We start from the raw sequence: 17,193 nt of genomic DNA on the forward strand, positions 1-17,193 counted from the left end.
CCCCGGGTAGGCACTTTGACGCTCAAGTCAATAGAAGGTGGTGGGTGGTTGGGTCGAGCAATGAGAGTGCTGGTCCGAGCAAAGTAACAGTATGGGTGCTAGAAGTTGGAATCCCTTACCTTAAGCGGGAGATACCTTTTCATAGCCGGAGATCCGTGTCTTGGACGGATTGGGCTTCCATGGTTATCAGGATGAGGTTAATCGCTGAGGTCTTTGGGATAGAGTCCTATTCCCCAACGGAGTTGTCCTCACCCCTCCTCCTATCCTTGGTCGTGCTTATCCGCGTGACGTGTAGCTGACATAGCTGGTTAGGCCGTGCTGACGTGGCCGGAGTGATCAGGCGATGACTAGGCGGCTACGTGTCGCCTAAGGCCAGCTCGACCATGACCCAAACACCACTCCCCCAGTTCTAAAGTTGAGGAATGAAGTGTTCGGCCGAGATATAGCACGGGAGGGTGCTTTGTTTCTCGACTGAGGAACTCCAAGTTGAAGTCTGGTTGAGCGTCTAGTCCACTTAGTATTTCTCGGTGCTTGTCAAAATTCGGGATCCGCACAATGTGGGTTATAATTGAGGAGTTCTTCGATCGTCAGCTACGGAACTTCGAGAATTCCAGCTTCGGAATCCGAACACCACTCCCCCAATTCCGGAGTCGAGGAGAGGGAGTGCTCGGCCGAAGTATTGCGTAGTTGTTTACTCCAGTCAGGCATCGAGGAGTTAAGTTGGGCTCCGAGGTCTAGGCCTCTCTGATGCTCGACTGTGCTGCGTTGTGGAAGGGCTCTTTGTCCTTTGGCTGAGGAACTTGTGCTTGAAATTTCAGAATCTGAACACCACTCCCCCAGTTCCAAAGACGAAGAGTGGAGAGCCCGGTTAGGATGTAGCACGGGCTTCTTTGGTTAGGGTTCGTCGTTGGGCGTCTTGAGGAGACCCGAGGAGTTGGTTGGACCGACGGTCTTGGGCGGATCGCGGGGGTCCACAGATTTGGTTGGACTGGCACTTCAAGGTGGACCAGCGTAGTTAATGCCTTTATTGTTTCTTGTTAAGAATGTCACTTCGGTTCCCGAGGCCTCGCGCATGCGATGACAGTCACATTGATTGGTCTTCCCGAGCTTCGTCAAAGCAGCGCTTGATCTCCACCATTGATCTGGCTTCGATTTGCGCTTATGGGGGTTATAAGAAGGGGAGGAAGGGCATTTCTCCTTTGCCATTTGCGAGAGGAACTGCTTAGATAACTCGACAAGGGGTTGTTGGCGTTGCTCGACTCTTGCTCTAATTTCGCGGCTTCAAGTTCAGTAATATATCTTCCCCATCTTCTCGTTCCTCTTCTTCTTCTTCTGGTTCTTCTTCCAGTTCTAGTGGCTCCAACTATGAGTCTGAGGTTGGGGAATTTGAGGCAGCCAAGGTCGAGGAGGCTGAGGTTGGTCCTTCTAGAGTGGAGGTCGAACTTCCTGCGCGGGCTGGTCATCGATTCGGGACCACCCCCTACATTTTGACTCCCGAGGACATGGCTTGGATCTAAGCCATGTATGACACTCCCGAGGAGTTTAAGATGAGGTGTCCACAGGCCGGTGAGAGGCCAACAGATGCTTGGCTAGGCGAGGTATGCATGTACAAGAGTAGCTTGGAGGCCGGGCTAAGGTTTCCTTTGAACGAAGGGGTAGCCAGGGTGTTTAAATGGTACTGAGTGTTGCCGGTGTGCTGATGTCGAACTCTTTTAGATTTTTGTTTGGCCTTATGTCGTATTGTACCGTCCGTGACATCGAATTGACCATGGGTATGGTGAGCTATCTCCTCCAACTGAAGCTTCACCAGCAGGGCTATTATTATTTCTCAGCCAGGAAGAACATCAAAGTGTTGGTTGGGGCCCCATCCTCTGTAAAGCATTGGAAGGAAGAGTTCTTCTTCATGCACTATCCTAGGGACATACCTTTCCCAGCCGCGCTGCAAAAGCCGAGGACGAAGGTGCAGCAGCCCAAGTGGCACATGCTTACCTAGGAGGAGAGGTCGGCCCTGACCATGATCAGTGAGATAGATGTGGTGGTGTGCACATGCTCTGAGATGTTGATGCTTGTCGGACTAATGCGTAGGGTGGCCGGTCGGTGAGATAGATGTGGTGGTGTGCACATGCTCCGGTTTACTTGTGGAATCCTTCTTTTTTCAATCTTATGCTTACTCTGTTACAATTCCGCGGTGCAAGTGTGGAGATGGCGAGCAAGGAAGAGATTGTCCACCGAATGAAGGAAAACCAAAGGCGAAGGGGGGTGTGTGGTCCCAGTCGCGTTCGGAGGTGGTCCCGCAGTCGAGGTCTTCCGAGAGGTCATCCCGTTAGCAGAAAAGGGCTCAACAATGAGGTGATGATGAGGACGTGGTGGTGGTGGAACCGAAAGTTTATCGGGCTGCCATTCCTCCTTCTCCGTAGATGGAGATGGGTGCAACAGCTCAGCCTACCATATGCCATGGTGGACGGTCTGTCCCAAAGATAGGCTTGAGATGACTGGGGTGCCCGAGCAGCTTCTCCACAGAATCATGATGGCATCCATTACTCGGGAGGCCAGGGAAACTGGAAGCGGTGCCTTTGAATGTTCACTCATCCGGGCTATGGCTCAGGTAAGTCTGTGCTTGTTTCTGTTGTTTTAACTAAGTTTCTTCGTGCTAAAATCGTTTCTTGTCCGTAGAATGCGTGCTCGACAATCACTCTGGTGGATTGCCTTCGGGATATATGAGGCATGTATGAGTGAGACAGCCACGTTGGAAGCGGAGGTGGCTGAGCTGAAGGGCCAGATAGCCGAGTAGGCAAATGTTGTTCATAGCCTAAAGCAAAAGATCATCGAGTTGAAGGCAAAGAGGGAGCGGCAGAAGCAGGAGGCCACCGAAGTGGTGGTGACTCAATTCAAGGGCTCGGTTGAATACTGACAAGAGATGGATGAGTATGCCCCGAGCTCCTATGAGGCGGGGTTCAACATCTTCTGGAGGAGGGCGTTGCATCACTGTCTGGAGCTGGTTGATATTGCGCAAACTTGGGGTGCGTATGGCGACGAGATTCCACCTGCTATTGACAACCTTGTTGCTGATGAGGGCGATGGGGACGAGGATGGAGAGGAAGGAGAAGAAGTTGTTGATCCCCCTGCCGAGGAATGAGTTGCCGCGGGATTTCCTTCGATTTTCTCTTGTTGTTTTCTGCTTGTAGTGGTTCGGTATGCCGAACTTAGAACCATGTACTGACGAAGCTAACTTAATGAAAATGTGCTTTTTTATGTTTTAAACTTGCGTACCACTCTTCTCTTTTTTTTTTCTTTTTGCCAGTTGGGTTCCTCGATCTTATCGTGGCTGAGGTTTAGGGTTGGTCGAGATCTTTAGTCTCTAGTTAGTGGGGCCAGAGTATGTTCCGAGCTCTCATCTTCGGGATGCTTAGTTACTGGTCTCGGGAACTTTTCAGCTCTTTAAGGGCTAGCCGTTGCTCGGCTAGCTCTGGCCTAACTATTAGTTAGTGGGTGTGTGAAGTTCACTGACCGCCCTCAGGCCCTGATGGGCGGGGACGTTCTTCTCCACTTTAGGCTTGGGTTGTGGACAGCCAAGGCGGTTTGCTTGGTCGGTGATACACTGCCGAGCTACACGTTGTGGGCTCAGGCCGTTCGAAGATAAGTCAAGTCAGTGTTGTGCACCGAGCTACGCGTATGTTGCGCGGCATGTGTTTATGTGGCATGTGTTGCGTGGCGTGCGTGATGTGTGTGTTGTGTGCAATGTGTGTGGGGCGTGTATCGTGCGTGGTGCGTGTGTGCGGTGTACTAAGCAATCAACATGTAGCTTGAACAAACTCTTTATTGATAACGAACTATTGGTAGTACATTTGGAGATTCCCTATGTTCCAACTTCTTTGTATTGGTCGGCCATTGAGGTCTTTGAGTCTATAGGTGCTGGGTCCAAGGAGTCTAGTGATTCTGTATGGCCCTTCCCAATTTGGTCTGAGCTTACTTTCTCCTGGGGTAGGCACAATGACTTTGCGAAGGATGAGGTGACCTGTTTCGAACTCCCATCTTCGGACTTTAGAGTCGTAATATTTGGCCATCCTCTGCTGTTGTGCTACCATCATGACATGTGCTCGGTCTTGTGCTTCTTCCACTAGGTCTAACTCTGCACGGAGGTACTCATTATTCTAATCTTTGTCGTAAAGCTCGGTCCGGAGAATTAATGAGCTTATTTCCACGGGTACCATGGCTTCGGCCCCATAGGTCAGGCTGAAGGGTGTCTCTCTGGTAGCCATCCGCGGAGTAGTCCTGTATGCCCAGAGTATGCTCGGCAACTCTTCGACCCACCTTCCCTTGGCCTGGTCAAGTCGGGTTTTCAGGCCGTGCAATAAGGTTCAATTGGTTACCTCAGTTTGCCCATTGCTCTAGGGTTAATGTACGATGGTGGTTCGGTGGTCAATCTTCAGGTCAGTGCAGAAAGCTTCGAATTTTCGGTCGGTGAACTACGTCCCATTATCTGTGATGAGGACTCGTAGAATACCGACCCGACAGACAATACCTTGCCAGAAAAAGTTCTAGGCATTGTGCGTGGTAATGCATGCCAGTGCTTCAACTTTCACCCATTTGGTGAAGTAGTCTACTGCCACCAAGAGAAACTTTTTCTGTGCAACTGCGGTGGGGAAGGGGCCGAGGATGTCCATGCTCCACTGCATGAATGGCCACGGGCTACTGATCAGCTTCAAGGGGACCACTGGTTGATGATGAAGGTTGGAGTGTTGTTGGCAACTGTCGCACTTTTGCACGAGTTGCGTTGCATCTTGCTTCATGGTCGACCAAAAGTATCCTTGTTGGAGTGCCTTGTGAGCCAGGGTTCAGGCGTCGGGGTGATCTCCATAGAAGCCTTCGTGTATTTCTCGGAGGACATATTCAACCTTGGTAGGGGAAAGACATTTCAAGTACAGGAGAGTATGTGAGCGGCGATAGAGTTGTCCCTGGATGAGGCAGTATCGGGCTAATCTATGCTGGAGCTTCTTAGCTTCTGTCTTATCTTCTGGGATCGTGCCATCCCAGAGGTACTGGATGATGGGGTCCATCCAAGATGGCCTGTGCTGTACCGGGAGTACGAGTATGACCTTTGGTGCAATGCTCGGCTGGGCCAAGGTGTCTACCCACACTATCGAACTCAAGTCTACTTTCGACGAACTAGCTAACTTCAATAAGGCATCTGCTCGGATGTTCTCGACTCGGGGAATCTTCTGGATATTGAACTGATCGAGCCTTTGGATGAGCTCCTGTACCTTCTGTAAGTAGCTTGCCATCGTAGGTGTTCATGTCTCGAATTGGCTATGGATTTGGTTTACGACCAGTTGAGAATCGCTGAACGCTTCTATCCTCCATGCACCGAGGTCTAGGGCAAGTCAAAGTCCAGCAATCAGGATCTCGTACTCAATTTCGTTGTTGGACGCTTTGAACTCGAACCTAAGGGCATGCTCCAATACTTTTTTGTCCGGGCTGAGGAGGATGAAGCTAGCCCCGCTGCCTTGCTGGTTTGATGAGCCATCCACTTGTAGAGTCCACACCTATGGTGCTAGGGCCAGGTCTTCAGTTTTAAAGGTGCATTCGGTAATGAAGTCGGCCAAGGACTGGGCCTTGATCGTAGGTTGGGGTGCATAATCAATGTCGAACTCACTCAGATCCATGCTTCATTTGATTAAGCGGCCAGATGCTGCCGGCCTCTGGAGTACCCGTTTGAGGGGCTAGTCAATGAGCACCCAAATGTTGTAAGCCTAGAAGTATGGTTTGAGATTTCTTGCCGAGGTGACCAATGCCAGGGCTATCTTTTCCAGGTTGGGGTACTGGGTTTCCCCGCCACCGAGCACTTTGCTGGTGTAGTAGATTGGCCTCTGTACCCGGTCTTCCTCCTTGACCAGCACCAAGCTGACGACCTCGTCCCCGGCTAAGAGGTAGAGCAACAACTCATCCCCTGGGCTCGGTTTGGTGAGGAGAGGGAACTCAGATACTGCTTCAGTTCTTGAGAGGACCGCTAACATTTCTCAATCCATTGGAAGTCCTCCGGACGCTTGAGGGCTTTGAAAAAGGGCAAGCACCGATGAGACGTTGCACTTCCTTGTGAGTCTAAGGTGACTGCATGTCAAGGATGGCCTGTATTTTCTCTGGATTGGTCTCAATTTCCCTTTGTGTCACAATAAACCCTAGGAATTTGTCGGAGCCAACCCCAAAGGCGCATTTGATAAGGTTTAGCTTCATCTTGTACTTCCTAAGGGTGTCGAAGACTTCCTTTAGGTCAGCAAGGTGATGCTCGGTCTTCTTGCTCATCATAAGCATGTTGTCGACATAAGCCTCTACGTTTCGGCCGAGGTGATCCTTGAAGACCTCATTCACCAGCCGCTGATAAGTAGCGTTGGCATTCTTGAGGCCGAAAGGAATCACCTTGTAGAAGTATAGCCTGCGGTCGGTGATGAAGGATGTTTTCTCCTGGTCGTTTGGGTACATTTGAATCTGGTTGTATCCTAAGAAGGCATCTATGAAACTCAGGAGTTCATGCCCTGTCATTGTGTCGACAAGCTAGTCGATCCTCGGAAGGGAAAGTTGTCCTTGGGGTAGGCTTTGTTTAGGTCGGTGAAGTCGATACATATTCTCCACTTCCCGTTGGCCTCCTTCGTCATCACCACATTGACCAGCCAGTCGGGGTATTTTACTTCTCGAATGAATTTGGCGTCGAGCAATTTTTGCACCTCGTCGGTGATCTCTTGCCACCGCTCTGTAGCGAAGCTTTTTTTTCTGCTTGATAGGTCGGTAGTGAGGTTCGGTGTTCAAGCGATGTGTGATTACTTCGGGGTCAATCCCTGACATATCTGCTACCAACCAAGCAAACACGTTGGCGTGATCCCTTAACAACTGTAGCAGTTCTTCCCAAAGGCGGCTATCCAGGAGAGAGCCAACTTGGACTGTTTTCTTAAGGTCTTCTTCATTGAGCAACACCCGGATGAGGTCTTTGACAGGCTGGCTGCACTACGTCTTTACTTCGTCCTGCAGATCATAGGCTTCAGCTAGTAGAGTCTTTACGACGGGGCGTAGGCGTCGACAGGAGGTCAGGTAACATTGTCGTGCGGTCCTCTGATCTCTACGTGCTACTCCCACGCCATATTGGGTCGGGAACTTTACCGCGAGGTAGAAGGTGGTGACAAACACCCGTAGAGCGTTGAGGGTCGGCCTGTCAACGATGGGTAGCAGACCACTATGAAGTCTACCATGACCGTTGTAGTGATGTTGCCATCTCCGATTAGAAGGTCCGATTAGAAGGGGGAGGGTTATCCTCCTAGTTGACATGAGGGACTCCCCAGAGAAGCCCATCAGGGGACTGTTGACGGGGGTGAGGCGATTCTTGTCAATGCCGAGCTTATCGAATGCTTCTTCAAAGAGGACGTCGGATGAGCTGCCTGTATCAACCAGGATGGGTCGCACCTCAAAGTTGGCTACCTCGGCCGTGATCACTAGGGCGTCATCGTGTGGGGTTTGCACCCCCGAAGGTCATCCCCCGTGAAGGTGATTGGATCGTCCCGCCTCTTCTTCTGTCCTCGGTTGTCAATCTCGCATAGACGCGCATACTTCTTGCGCCCCGAGCTGCTCTCTCCTCCCGCAACGATCCCTCCTGATATTATGTGGATCACGCCTGTAGGAGGAGCTCGGGGTGGCGGCCGAGCATTCTATACGCGTGGTTCTTCCTATGTTGGCTTCTCGCTCTTGTCGACGAATCCGCCGAGGTACCCGCACCTAATCAGGTCCTCGATGTGGTTGCGAAGGTCGAAGCCATTGTCCGTGTCGTGGCCGTGGTCCCTGTGGAACTCACAATATTTGTCGTGGTTCCTCTGGTTGCCTTGTGTTTTCATCTTTTCGGGCCACCGGACGTAGCTACGATCGCGGATTTGCATTAGAACTCTAGACCGCGGTGTGTTTAGTGGCGTGAAGTTCCGATAGGTCGGCAAAGGTGTCTATGGTCTGCGGTTGGGCCGACGATCCTACCTCTTATGGTCCCGATCTGATCTTTCTGACTTTCACTCCTCTATGTCCCTCCTCTTCTTGTCGGGCCTTTCTTCTTCGTCCCGTAGCTACGCTTGGGCTTCTTTCACGTTGATGTACTTTTGGGCATGGCTCATCAGTGTGACTAGTGTCTGCGAAGGGTTCTTAGAGATGGAGAAGTTGAAAGGCAAGGGGCGGAGCCCATCCTGAATGGCGGTGATGGCCATGAACTAGTTCAGGTTCTTGACTTGTAGTGTTTCTTTGTTGAATCTCGCCCAATAGTCTCTGAGAGATTATGTCTTCCTCTATCGCACTTGCATAAGGCTAGCTGAAGTCTTCCAGTGATTCTGGCTTGTTGTGAACTGTGCTTGGAACTGTGTCTCCAACTGTTCCCATGACGCTATGGAGCGCAGGGGGTAGAGAGGAATACCAAGTTAGGGTTGGGCCTGTGAGGGTGGCCACAAGAGCTTTGCACATCAAGCCCTCGGAAGATCCATGCAACATCAGTTGAGCCTTCAATGCTTTGATGTGGTCGATGGGGTCGGTATTCCCATCGTATTTGTCGAGCTGAGGTGCTTGCCATCCTGTGGGAGGCACCTCGTCTACAATCTCTTGGACGAGCATTGTCTCTTTAGCGGTTTGTACGGTTGGCTGCACGGGCTGATCTACAGGCAGTGCCGTGCTTCTCTGAACTTGGCTGCGCTCCAACTCATCTAAGTGCTGTCGGAGCTCCCGAATTTTGGCGTTCCTATTGTCTGGTACCACGGTACGCATGGCTCTCTCCTTCTTGGGTCGTGTAGAGTGGTCTTTTACCAAACTGGACTCAACAAAGAAGACCATATGGGGCGGCATCCGTTTGCCGAGCCTTTCTTTGGTGCGGATCCACATAGTTTGATGCGTCCTACTGCGGTTATCGGGTTCGAGAGAACGGGCTGAGGAGACGAACTTCCTTGTCGTGTCTTGCTTTTCTTGATGGAACTACACCCCTTTCTTGTCCGACCAACGTGTTTTGGGGTCCTTAGAGCGAGGATCATCCTTCGTACGCGTCGGGGCATGAGGGGGGGCGGCCTGGTGGAGCGATGCCATGGAACCCATCGTCTGCATCATCTCAAGGATCTTGTCGACCTTTTCTTGCATTGTTGGAATTGTGTTGGGTCAACTGTGGCTGGGGGTTGCGGGATTTCTTGGTGTAAAGGGCTGTGACATCAAGATTCCTGAGATGAGGATCGGCTTTTCGATCACTCGGACTAGTTCTTAGGCATCTTGATCGCTTCCTTGGTTGCGCAGTAAGGAAGAGATTTCAGGAAAGGCTTTTTGCGCATTTCCCATAGACAGTGCCAATCTGATGCTGCTCGATCCGAGGTGGTGCACGAACTAAGGAAGGCAATCAGATAATCCTTGTCAACAGGGCAGAGCCGAGGTGGAAGGATGGACCACACTTCAAGACCTATGATCAAGAAAAGGAGTCAAAGGCCTGAGGAGTTATCCCCGAGTAGGCACTCCGACGCTCAAGTCAATGGAAGGTGGTGGGTGGTCGGGCCAAGCAATGAGAGTGCTGGTCCGAGCAAAGTAACAGTATGGGTGCTAGAAATTGGAATCCCTTACCTTGAGCGGGAGATATCTTTTTATAGTCGGAGATCTGTGTCCTAATCGGATTGGGCTTCCAGGGTTATCAGGTTGAGGTTAACCGCTGAGGTCTTTGGGATAGAGTCCTATTCCCTAGTGGAGTTGTCCTCATCCCTCCTCCTATCCTTGGTCGTGCTTATCTGTGCGGCGTGTAGCTAACATGGCTGAGTAGATAAGATGGGGGGCTACAATAATAGTGTAGTGCGACCAGAGCCACGGAGCTAGTCAGGCCGTGCCGACATGGTCAGGGTGACTGGGCAATGACTGGGCGACCACGTGTCACCTAAGGCCAGCTCAATCTTGACCCGAACAAGATCTTATTCGTAAACAATAACCCACTTTATTTGCTATTTACTATTTATCTAATAAATCTATTTTGAGTTATTTATTTTTAAAAGTTAAATTAGGTTGCTTCCGAAAAGTTAAATCAAGTTTGTAATTAATAAAGTATTTTTTTTTGAAAAAAATCATTTAAAAACAAACATGGGTTTATGGTAATCTTTTAATGGGTCCCACCATTTGTATTTAATAGACTATGAATAAACATATGTTAAGCTAATAAATGTCTATTGAAAATGTTTAGGAGTGAAACTAGTGAATTAATAGGATGTCACGTGTCTAAATGGTGGTAATGGGTTGTGGGCTTTAGCAGCAACTTCTAAGAAAATGCCACATGTCTATCTTTTCCATAAAAATGAGAAGGCCGCATGTCTAAGTGGTAGGGGGCTATATGGGCATTAGCAAGAATTTTTCATAAATTGCAATGTATCTAGCTTCTTAGAAAATGAAAAGACCATTTGTCTAAATGGTGGTAATGGGTTGTGAATTTTAACAACTTTTCAAAAAATACCAGATATCTAAATTTCTAGAAAAATGAAAGTACCACGTGTCTAAATGGTGGGAGATTCTAGCCCGAAGTCCTTTCTTTATATATATATATATTAGATATTCCATATAATAAAAGCCGTGCATTACACAAACCCAAGTAGTTAAAATTACCTAAACTTCTCCTACCGTTAATATTCCGTCTAAACCATATACACATGACATCACATGATCGTTATATTTTTAAAAATTCCTAATATACCTTTTATGGTCGAAAATCCCTAAACCCTTCGTAGAGGTTTCTCTGACCAAACCCAGTTTCGGACCGTCACCAACTGCTGTGTTCAAACTGTAAGCATCTCATCACCGACTGAACCCGAGATGAGGTAGTCGCGGCGAGGTGGGGGAGGGAGGGTTTGGTGGTGGCAACTGTTGTGTTGTAGTACCTCATCACCGACTGAACCAGAGATGCAGCGGCGAGGCGAGGTGGGGAGCTTGCAATTGAACAAACCGAATAGGATTTCTATCTTCTTCTTCTCTGCAATCAAACAAATTGAACAGGGATTTCTCTCTCTTCTTCCCCGTCTCTGCAATCGAACAAAACCGAACCCTTGTCCCCTGTCCTAAAGCGATTACAAGTTCCCTCTTCTTCGTCTTCTATTTGTCTTCTCTACAATCGAACAAACCGAACAAGGCTCTCTCTCATTGTTGAAGATGCTAGATGTTTACAAGTTCTCTGATCAGGGTCAAAGCGAGAGGGGTAGGGGTGGGCAACTTCTGGGGGCAGTGCGATTTTGTCGGTGGTTCTCATCGGACACAAGCGACTGAGACTAACTCTGGAACCCTAGAAGGAGAACGAAGGAGAAGCTTAGAAACCATGGTGAAGCTTGGTGAAGCTTCTTCACCTATAAAGAGTCATTCCAGAAATAATGGTGCAGCTTCTAGAATAAAACTGATCGAATCATGGTGAAGCTTCTTCACCTGTAACCATGATCGTCTGATCACATCTCAAATCAACGATACAAAGACTTGAATGGGCCTTTGTAAAGAGTCATTCCAGAAATCTCTTCGGACACATCATAGCCAATATAATAACCTCTTCTCTTGTCATTAACGTGATCTCTTCCTCGATTGATCAGCCTTCTTTTCTATCCAAGTCAGACTACTAAACCCCTTCCTAAAGCGATTACAAGTCCCCTCTTCTTCATCTTCATTCATCTTTTCTACAATCGAACAAACCGAACAGGGCTCTTTCTCCTGCTTCCTTTCCATTGTTGAAGATGCAAGACGATTACAAGTTCTCTGGTTAGGGTCAGAGCGAGAGGGGTCGGGCAACTTTCGGGGGCGGTGCGATTTTATTGGTGGATCTCCTTTCTCTGACACAAGTGGCTGAGACTAACTCCGGCAAAACTTAGGAAACCTAGAAGAAGAACTGAGTAGCTTCGAACTTCGGTAAAGTTGGAAACCTAGAAGAAGAATGAAGGAGATTTTGAATTTGATTTAAAGGCAAAATAGACATTTCAACGCTTAATCAATTAAGTAAAGGGTAGTTTAAGAAATTTACCCTAAAAAAAAGTAGTTCCTTGGGAAAGAGTTATTGGGTTTATATTTGGCAAACTTAACGGGCTAACCCTCGCGGCTCCCCCTCTCGACTTTGGAGAAATAAGAATAACAAGGTCCTGCAATGGCAGTAAACAAGCAAATTCCTCCACAGTTCGACCTAAATGCGAAATGGGATGAATGCCTTGATCTAACCGTCCGTCGATTTGTCTACTCTTCCTTAGCTGGAGCTTTTGGCGGTCTCCTACTCTTCAGTAAGTTCTGATTTCTCCTTTTCTTCTCTTCTGCAAATGGTTTCATGCTGTTGATGCTTGAAAAATTCCAAATATTTTTATTGGAGTTTTTTAGTTTTTAATTTATATTTCTCCATTTTATTTATGCTGGAATTTTGTTTTGGAATGATTTCCCCTCCCAATGGTTAAGCATTTTAATCGAACTTAGAGGATGAGATCCTTCCATTATCAACAGAAAAAAGGGCGAGGGCTTCTGAATGTCTTAATTCCAGTAAAGATGTAAATTCTTCTCACTTCTCAGTTTCTTCCAATATGCAAAGTGCATTTTAGATTGCTTTCCAAATTATCGAGGATACCTTCCGCTTATGATATACATAGAAAGGGCTACTCATAGCAGGGGGTAGCCTGTCCTCAGAAATCCATACAGTTAATGTACCACAGTTCAAGGGGAGAAAAAATTGAATCTATTCTATCGAAAGATCCTAGGTGATCCACGCTGGCGAGCTAGTCAGCAGCTTGATTGGCCTCTCTATGAACATGATGGTCTTTGATATCAGTTCCAGCTTCGTGAGCGATATTTATACTATCCTGAATTATAACACTTGGTGGACCATTCAATCATCGATGGTGAGCTTACTCCCGTTCAATCCAAACTTTTTGGTTTGTATACTGAGTAGTCATCAGTTGAGCCTTCCTAGCATCAAGTGCCTCTGTAATGCTGATTCTTGACACCCCTACAGATCTTGCAGAAATTTGAAGAACCCTCCATCATTATCCCTAGTTATGCAGCCAATGGCCACTTTGTCGTCATTTAATCTAGAGGCATCAAAATTGATCTTCACCTCCTGTCCATGGGGTGGTTTCCATTTTACCCAAATCCAATTTCTTTTTCCTTCATTCTCCTCATTTGTATCTCTGGTTCCCTGTATATTCCTGAAGGATAACCAGGCCTATGATTTGAGGTAGATGTCTCCTGTCTCCTCTTATTTTGTAACAGATTTTCATTTTCCTGATAGGGAGCATTGATAGTTTATGTCCATTCCTCTTTGTCTTAGTAGTTTCTTTGTAGGCAGGTTGTTAGGGCTGTCAATGGGTCAGTTCTATCCGACTTACCAAACTGATTATATCAGTTCTGCTTCTGTGATTTTGTCCCAATAAATAATTGGTTTGGTTCTGGTTCCTGCTTGCTCCAAACTGATTAAGGCCCTAACCGATTATTTTCTTAACAACATATAAAGGTTTCCTAGTTTTCTTGTACTTTTTGTTATATTTTGTGTCTAAAATGGTAAATTTGATAGACAATATATAAGATAATTTTTATTAAAAACACTTGGTTTATTAACATATAAATAACTTACTATTTGATGTCATTTTATTAAGATTATATTATAAAAAATCAAGTTCTAAGTTATTGTTTATGTAAAAATAATTTTATCTGTCAGTATAATCGGGTTGGGCCTGATTATCTAATTATTAACCGAGACAGTTTTGGGTCTATGATTTTTGTCCCAATTAATAATAAGTTTACGATTGGGACACCCTGTCTTGATCCAGACCTGATCCATTAACAGCCCTACAGGTTGTCCTTTAGAAGGAACCAAATAAAAACCCTATTGTTTGGGCCCTTTGGGATGTTATTGTATCTTCAAAATCTTGTTTAGCTCCTTGTTCACATGATTTGGTAACGGTTGGTTGTCAAGGGCCATCCTATTTGTTGGTTTTGCTGTGAATCTCCCATTTGATACTTTGTACAGATTGCAAGGTGGAGAAAAACAGTGAACATTTGAGAGTTTCAAAATCAGAGGAAAGGCCACTTTAAAGAGTAGAGAGATGAACATGCCAATGGTGAGGCTGGTAGGAGTTGAAGTGGTAGAGTGGTTTCAAAGCTTTGTAGGAGCTCTACAGTTAAGAAAAGAGATAGCGTGGAAGAGAATTTAAAGTAGAAAGGAAGAGTAATACTAAGGGGAGATTCATAATCCTTTATGAATATTTTGGGAAAGGGAAGAATAGGTGGTCTGCTTTCGTAAAGGCAGAAGAAGTGAAGGGTGGAAGGAGCTACTTAGGGTGGTACAGGAGTTCTTGAATCAGAAAGAAGAAGGTCAAAGCTTGAGAAAAGGAAGCTTGGGAGAGTATAAACCAATGTTTTAAAACATGGAGGTGTGATGCAAGGCGTTCCACTACCTAGAGGTGTGACGCAAGGCGTTCCACTACCTAGAGGTGTGAGGCGTAGTTCAAAACAGTAGAGGCGTAAGCCTCCCGATCACAAGGAGGCATAAGCCTCCTTAAGAGGAGGGGGGTTAGGAGGAGGAAGGGGCGGAGGATGAAGAGGAAGGGGGATCTCATTTTTTCTTTATTTTTAATAAAAATCTTTTATATTAAGAAGAATAAAGATGCATAACATTAGTTGAAAGGGAGGTCTTGTTGAAGCGGAGGTGAGCGAGCGAAGTGAGAAAAACAAATTGGGCTGCATTGAAAAGGGGACTCGGGGTCTGAGGGGCAAAGCCTCCCAGCTGAAGGGGCAGGGGGCAAACCACTTTTTTTTTAGCTTATCTTTTCTTTTCTTCCCTTTCCTTTTCTTTTCTTTCCTTTTCTCTTTTTTTTTTTCTTATCTTTCTTTTTCTTTCCCTTCCCTTCCCATTCTTTTCCTTTCCTTTCCTTTCCTTTTTTTCTTTTTTTTTTTGTCTTTTTTATGTAAGATGTGCATGAGGCGCATGAGGCGTATGCCTCTAGCAGCTTCATGAAAAAAGTGCATGAGGCGTATGCCTCAGAGGTGTCAGCGCCTCTGGCATAAGCCTCAGGGCATTTTGGGAGCGCCTCGCTTGGAGGCGCACCTCCAGGCGTACGCCTCCCATGCTTTTTAAAACACTGGTATATACAAACCTAAAGAATTGGAGGATGTGAGTAGAAAGGATCAAGGAAGAGATACAGAGAAGATCTTCTTTTGCTGGGGAAGGATGTTGGAAAATTGAACTTTGATGGAAGTAGCGAAGGAAATCCAGGTCCTTCAGGTATAGGTGGAGTGTTCAGGGCTGAAGAGGGTCAAATTATTGCCATGTATTCAGATCCTATTGGATGGGGGGATTCTCTGATAGCTGAAATGTTGGCAGTCTTGGAAGGGGTTAAAAGAGCCCAGCAGCTGAATATCAGAAAATTGATGGTGGAAGGTGATTCTAGGCTGGCTATTAGTTGGTTACAAAGGAAGAGTTTAGTTTGTGGAAGTACTCAAATGAGAAAAAGAAAGTTAATCTGGTATCTCAAAACATGGAAATCAAGTTTCAGTGGTCAAAGAGGAGTGCCAATTCTTTGGTAGACTCTTTGGCCAAACAAGGGGTGGGAAGATATTGATAAAGAAAAGGGAGTGGGAAAAGTTAATCTTTTTTGGGCAATTTTGTAATTTGAAGTATACTTTTAGGGAGAGTTAAGAGATTTTAATGCTCCTTCCTCTTGTATCTTACTTTCTTACTCCAATTCTTAATAAAAGTTTCTGTTATTTATAAAAAAAAAGGATGCGGGAGGATGGGGGAAAGTGGGACTAGCACCGTGTTCCCTCGGTTCAGGGTGCAGGCACCCATCATCATCACATTTTTCTTAAACAAGGAGACGTGGAAAACAAGGTGAGTGCGAGAGGATGGGGGAAGGTCCAATTTGTAAGCCACCTCCCCTACTTGGCCCAAAAAACTGGGTGCAAACTTAGGCCACTTTTGGTGGACTATTGACACTGGCAGTAGGGCTGGAGTTTTAGATAAACAAACTTCCCCACCTGATATGATACCGGTCTGTGCTTCGTCATACCGGGCTTTCATCTGCTATTGGGCCCGGGTCAGGTGCTCTTTCAAGGATTTCAAAATTTCATCTCTTTGCTGTAGCACTTCCTCAACCTCTGCCACAGATGTGGAGCCAAGTTCATAGGGTAGTATCAAGGGCGGTTATCTTCCATACACTGCCTTAAATGGGTTCATCCCCAGCGATGAGTCGTAGGTGGTGTTGTACCACAACTTGTCCCATGGTAACCAGCGTACCCATTGCTTGGGCTTCTCCCTTGTAAAGCACCTCCAGTAGGTTTCTAGACATTGGTTTACAACTTTAGATTGACCATCTGCTTAGGGGTGGTAGCTAGTAGTGTGGTTTAGCTAGGTCCCTTGGGCCTTAAAATATGGGTACAAACTTAGGCCACTTTTGGTGGGCTACTGACACCTGGCGGTAGGGCTGGAGTTTTAGATAAACAAACTTCCCCACCTGATATGATACCGGTTTATGCTTCTTGTCATGCCAGGCCTTCATCTGCTGTTGTGCCTGGGTCAGGTGCTCTTTCAAGGATTTCAAAATTTCATCTCTTTGCTGTAGCACTTCCTCAACCTCTGCCAAAGATGTGGAGCCAACTTCATAGGGTAGTACCAAGTGCGCTTCTCTTCCCTAAAATGCTTTAAATGGGCTCATCCCCAGCGATGAGTGGTAGGTGGTGTTGTACCACAACCTGGCCCATGGTCACCAGCGTACCCATTGCTTAGGCTTCTCCCCTGTAAAGCACCTCCAGTAGGTTTCTAGACATTGGTTTACAACTTCGGATTGATCATCTGCTTGGGGGTGGTAGTTAGTAGTGTGGTTTGGTTGGGTCCCTTGGGCCTTAAAATATTCAGCCCAGAAGCGGTTCATGAAAGTCGGGTCCTTATCCATCAAGATGGAAGATGGAACAGGGTGTACCATGAAGACGGGTCACTTCCTATAAAGAAGTGTGCGCCACTTAGGCTGCTATATATGGGCAGGCCAACCTAACAAAGTGATTGTATTTGGTCAACTTGTCCACTATCACCATTGTCACCGACTTACCCATGGATATTGGAAGAGTTGTCATAAAATCCATGGTTATGTCCTCCCATACTTGTGCCGGAATTGGAAGAGGTTGTAACAATCCGGTTGGGGACTGGTTATCATACTTGTTGCATTG

At 46.9% G+C, this 17,193-nt stretch overlaps 2 protein-coding genes across 2 annotated transcripts in view; one reads left to right on the forward strand and one right to left on the reverse strand.

The window, feature by feature from the left end:
- Positions 1-4,835: 4,835 nt before the first annotated feature.
- On the reverse strand, positions 4,836-5,282 carry LOC148791685 (uncharacterized). Its single transcript, XM_088888290.1, has one exon. It carries the CDS (start codon positions 5,280-5,282, stop codon positions 4,836-4,838), a length of 447 nt encoding a protein of 148 aa, XP_088744416.1.
- A 5,465-nt stretch (positions 5,283-10,747) lies between these two features.
- Positions 10,748-17,193, forward strand: part of LOC104589037 (MICOS complex subunit MIC10-like) — a 28,361-nt gene continuing 21,915 nt past the window's right edge. Inside the window, exon 1 of the mRNA XM_010247216.3 lies at positions 10,748-12,269. Coding sequence (XP_010245518.1) covers positions 12,140-12,269 — 130 coding nt within the window. The 5' untranslated portion in view covers positions 10,748-12,139. The remainder of the gene's footprint in view (positions 12,270-17,193) is intronic.

The sequence above is a fragment of the Nelumbo nucifera genome, chromosome 5 (genome assembly GCF_055504915.1).
Source record: "Nelumbo nucifera cultivar China Antique chromosome 5, China Antique-T2T, whole genome shotgun sequence".
Taxonomy (NCBI): Eukaryota; Viridiplantae; Streptophyta; class Magnoliopsida; order Proteales; family Nelumbonaceae; genus Nelumbo; species Nelumbo nucifera.

Excerpts from the sequence above, each read along its gene's own strand:
- LOC148791685 (XM_088888290.1), bottom strand. The coding sequence starts at position 5,282 with ATGGCAAGCTACTTACAGAAGGTACAGGAGCTCATCCAAAGGCTCGAT.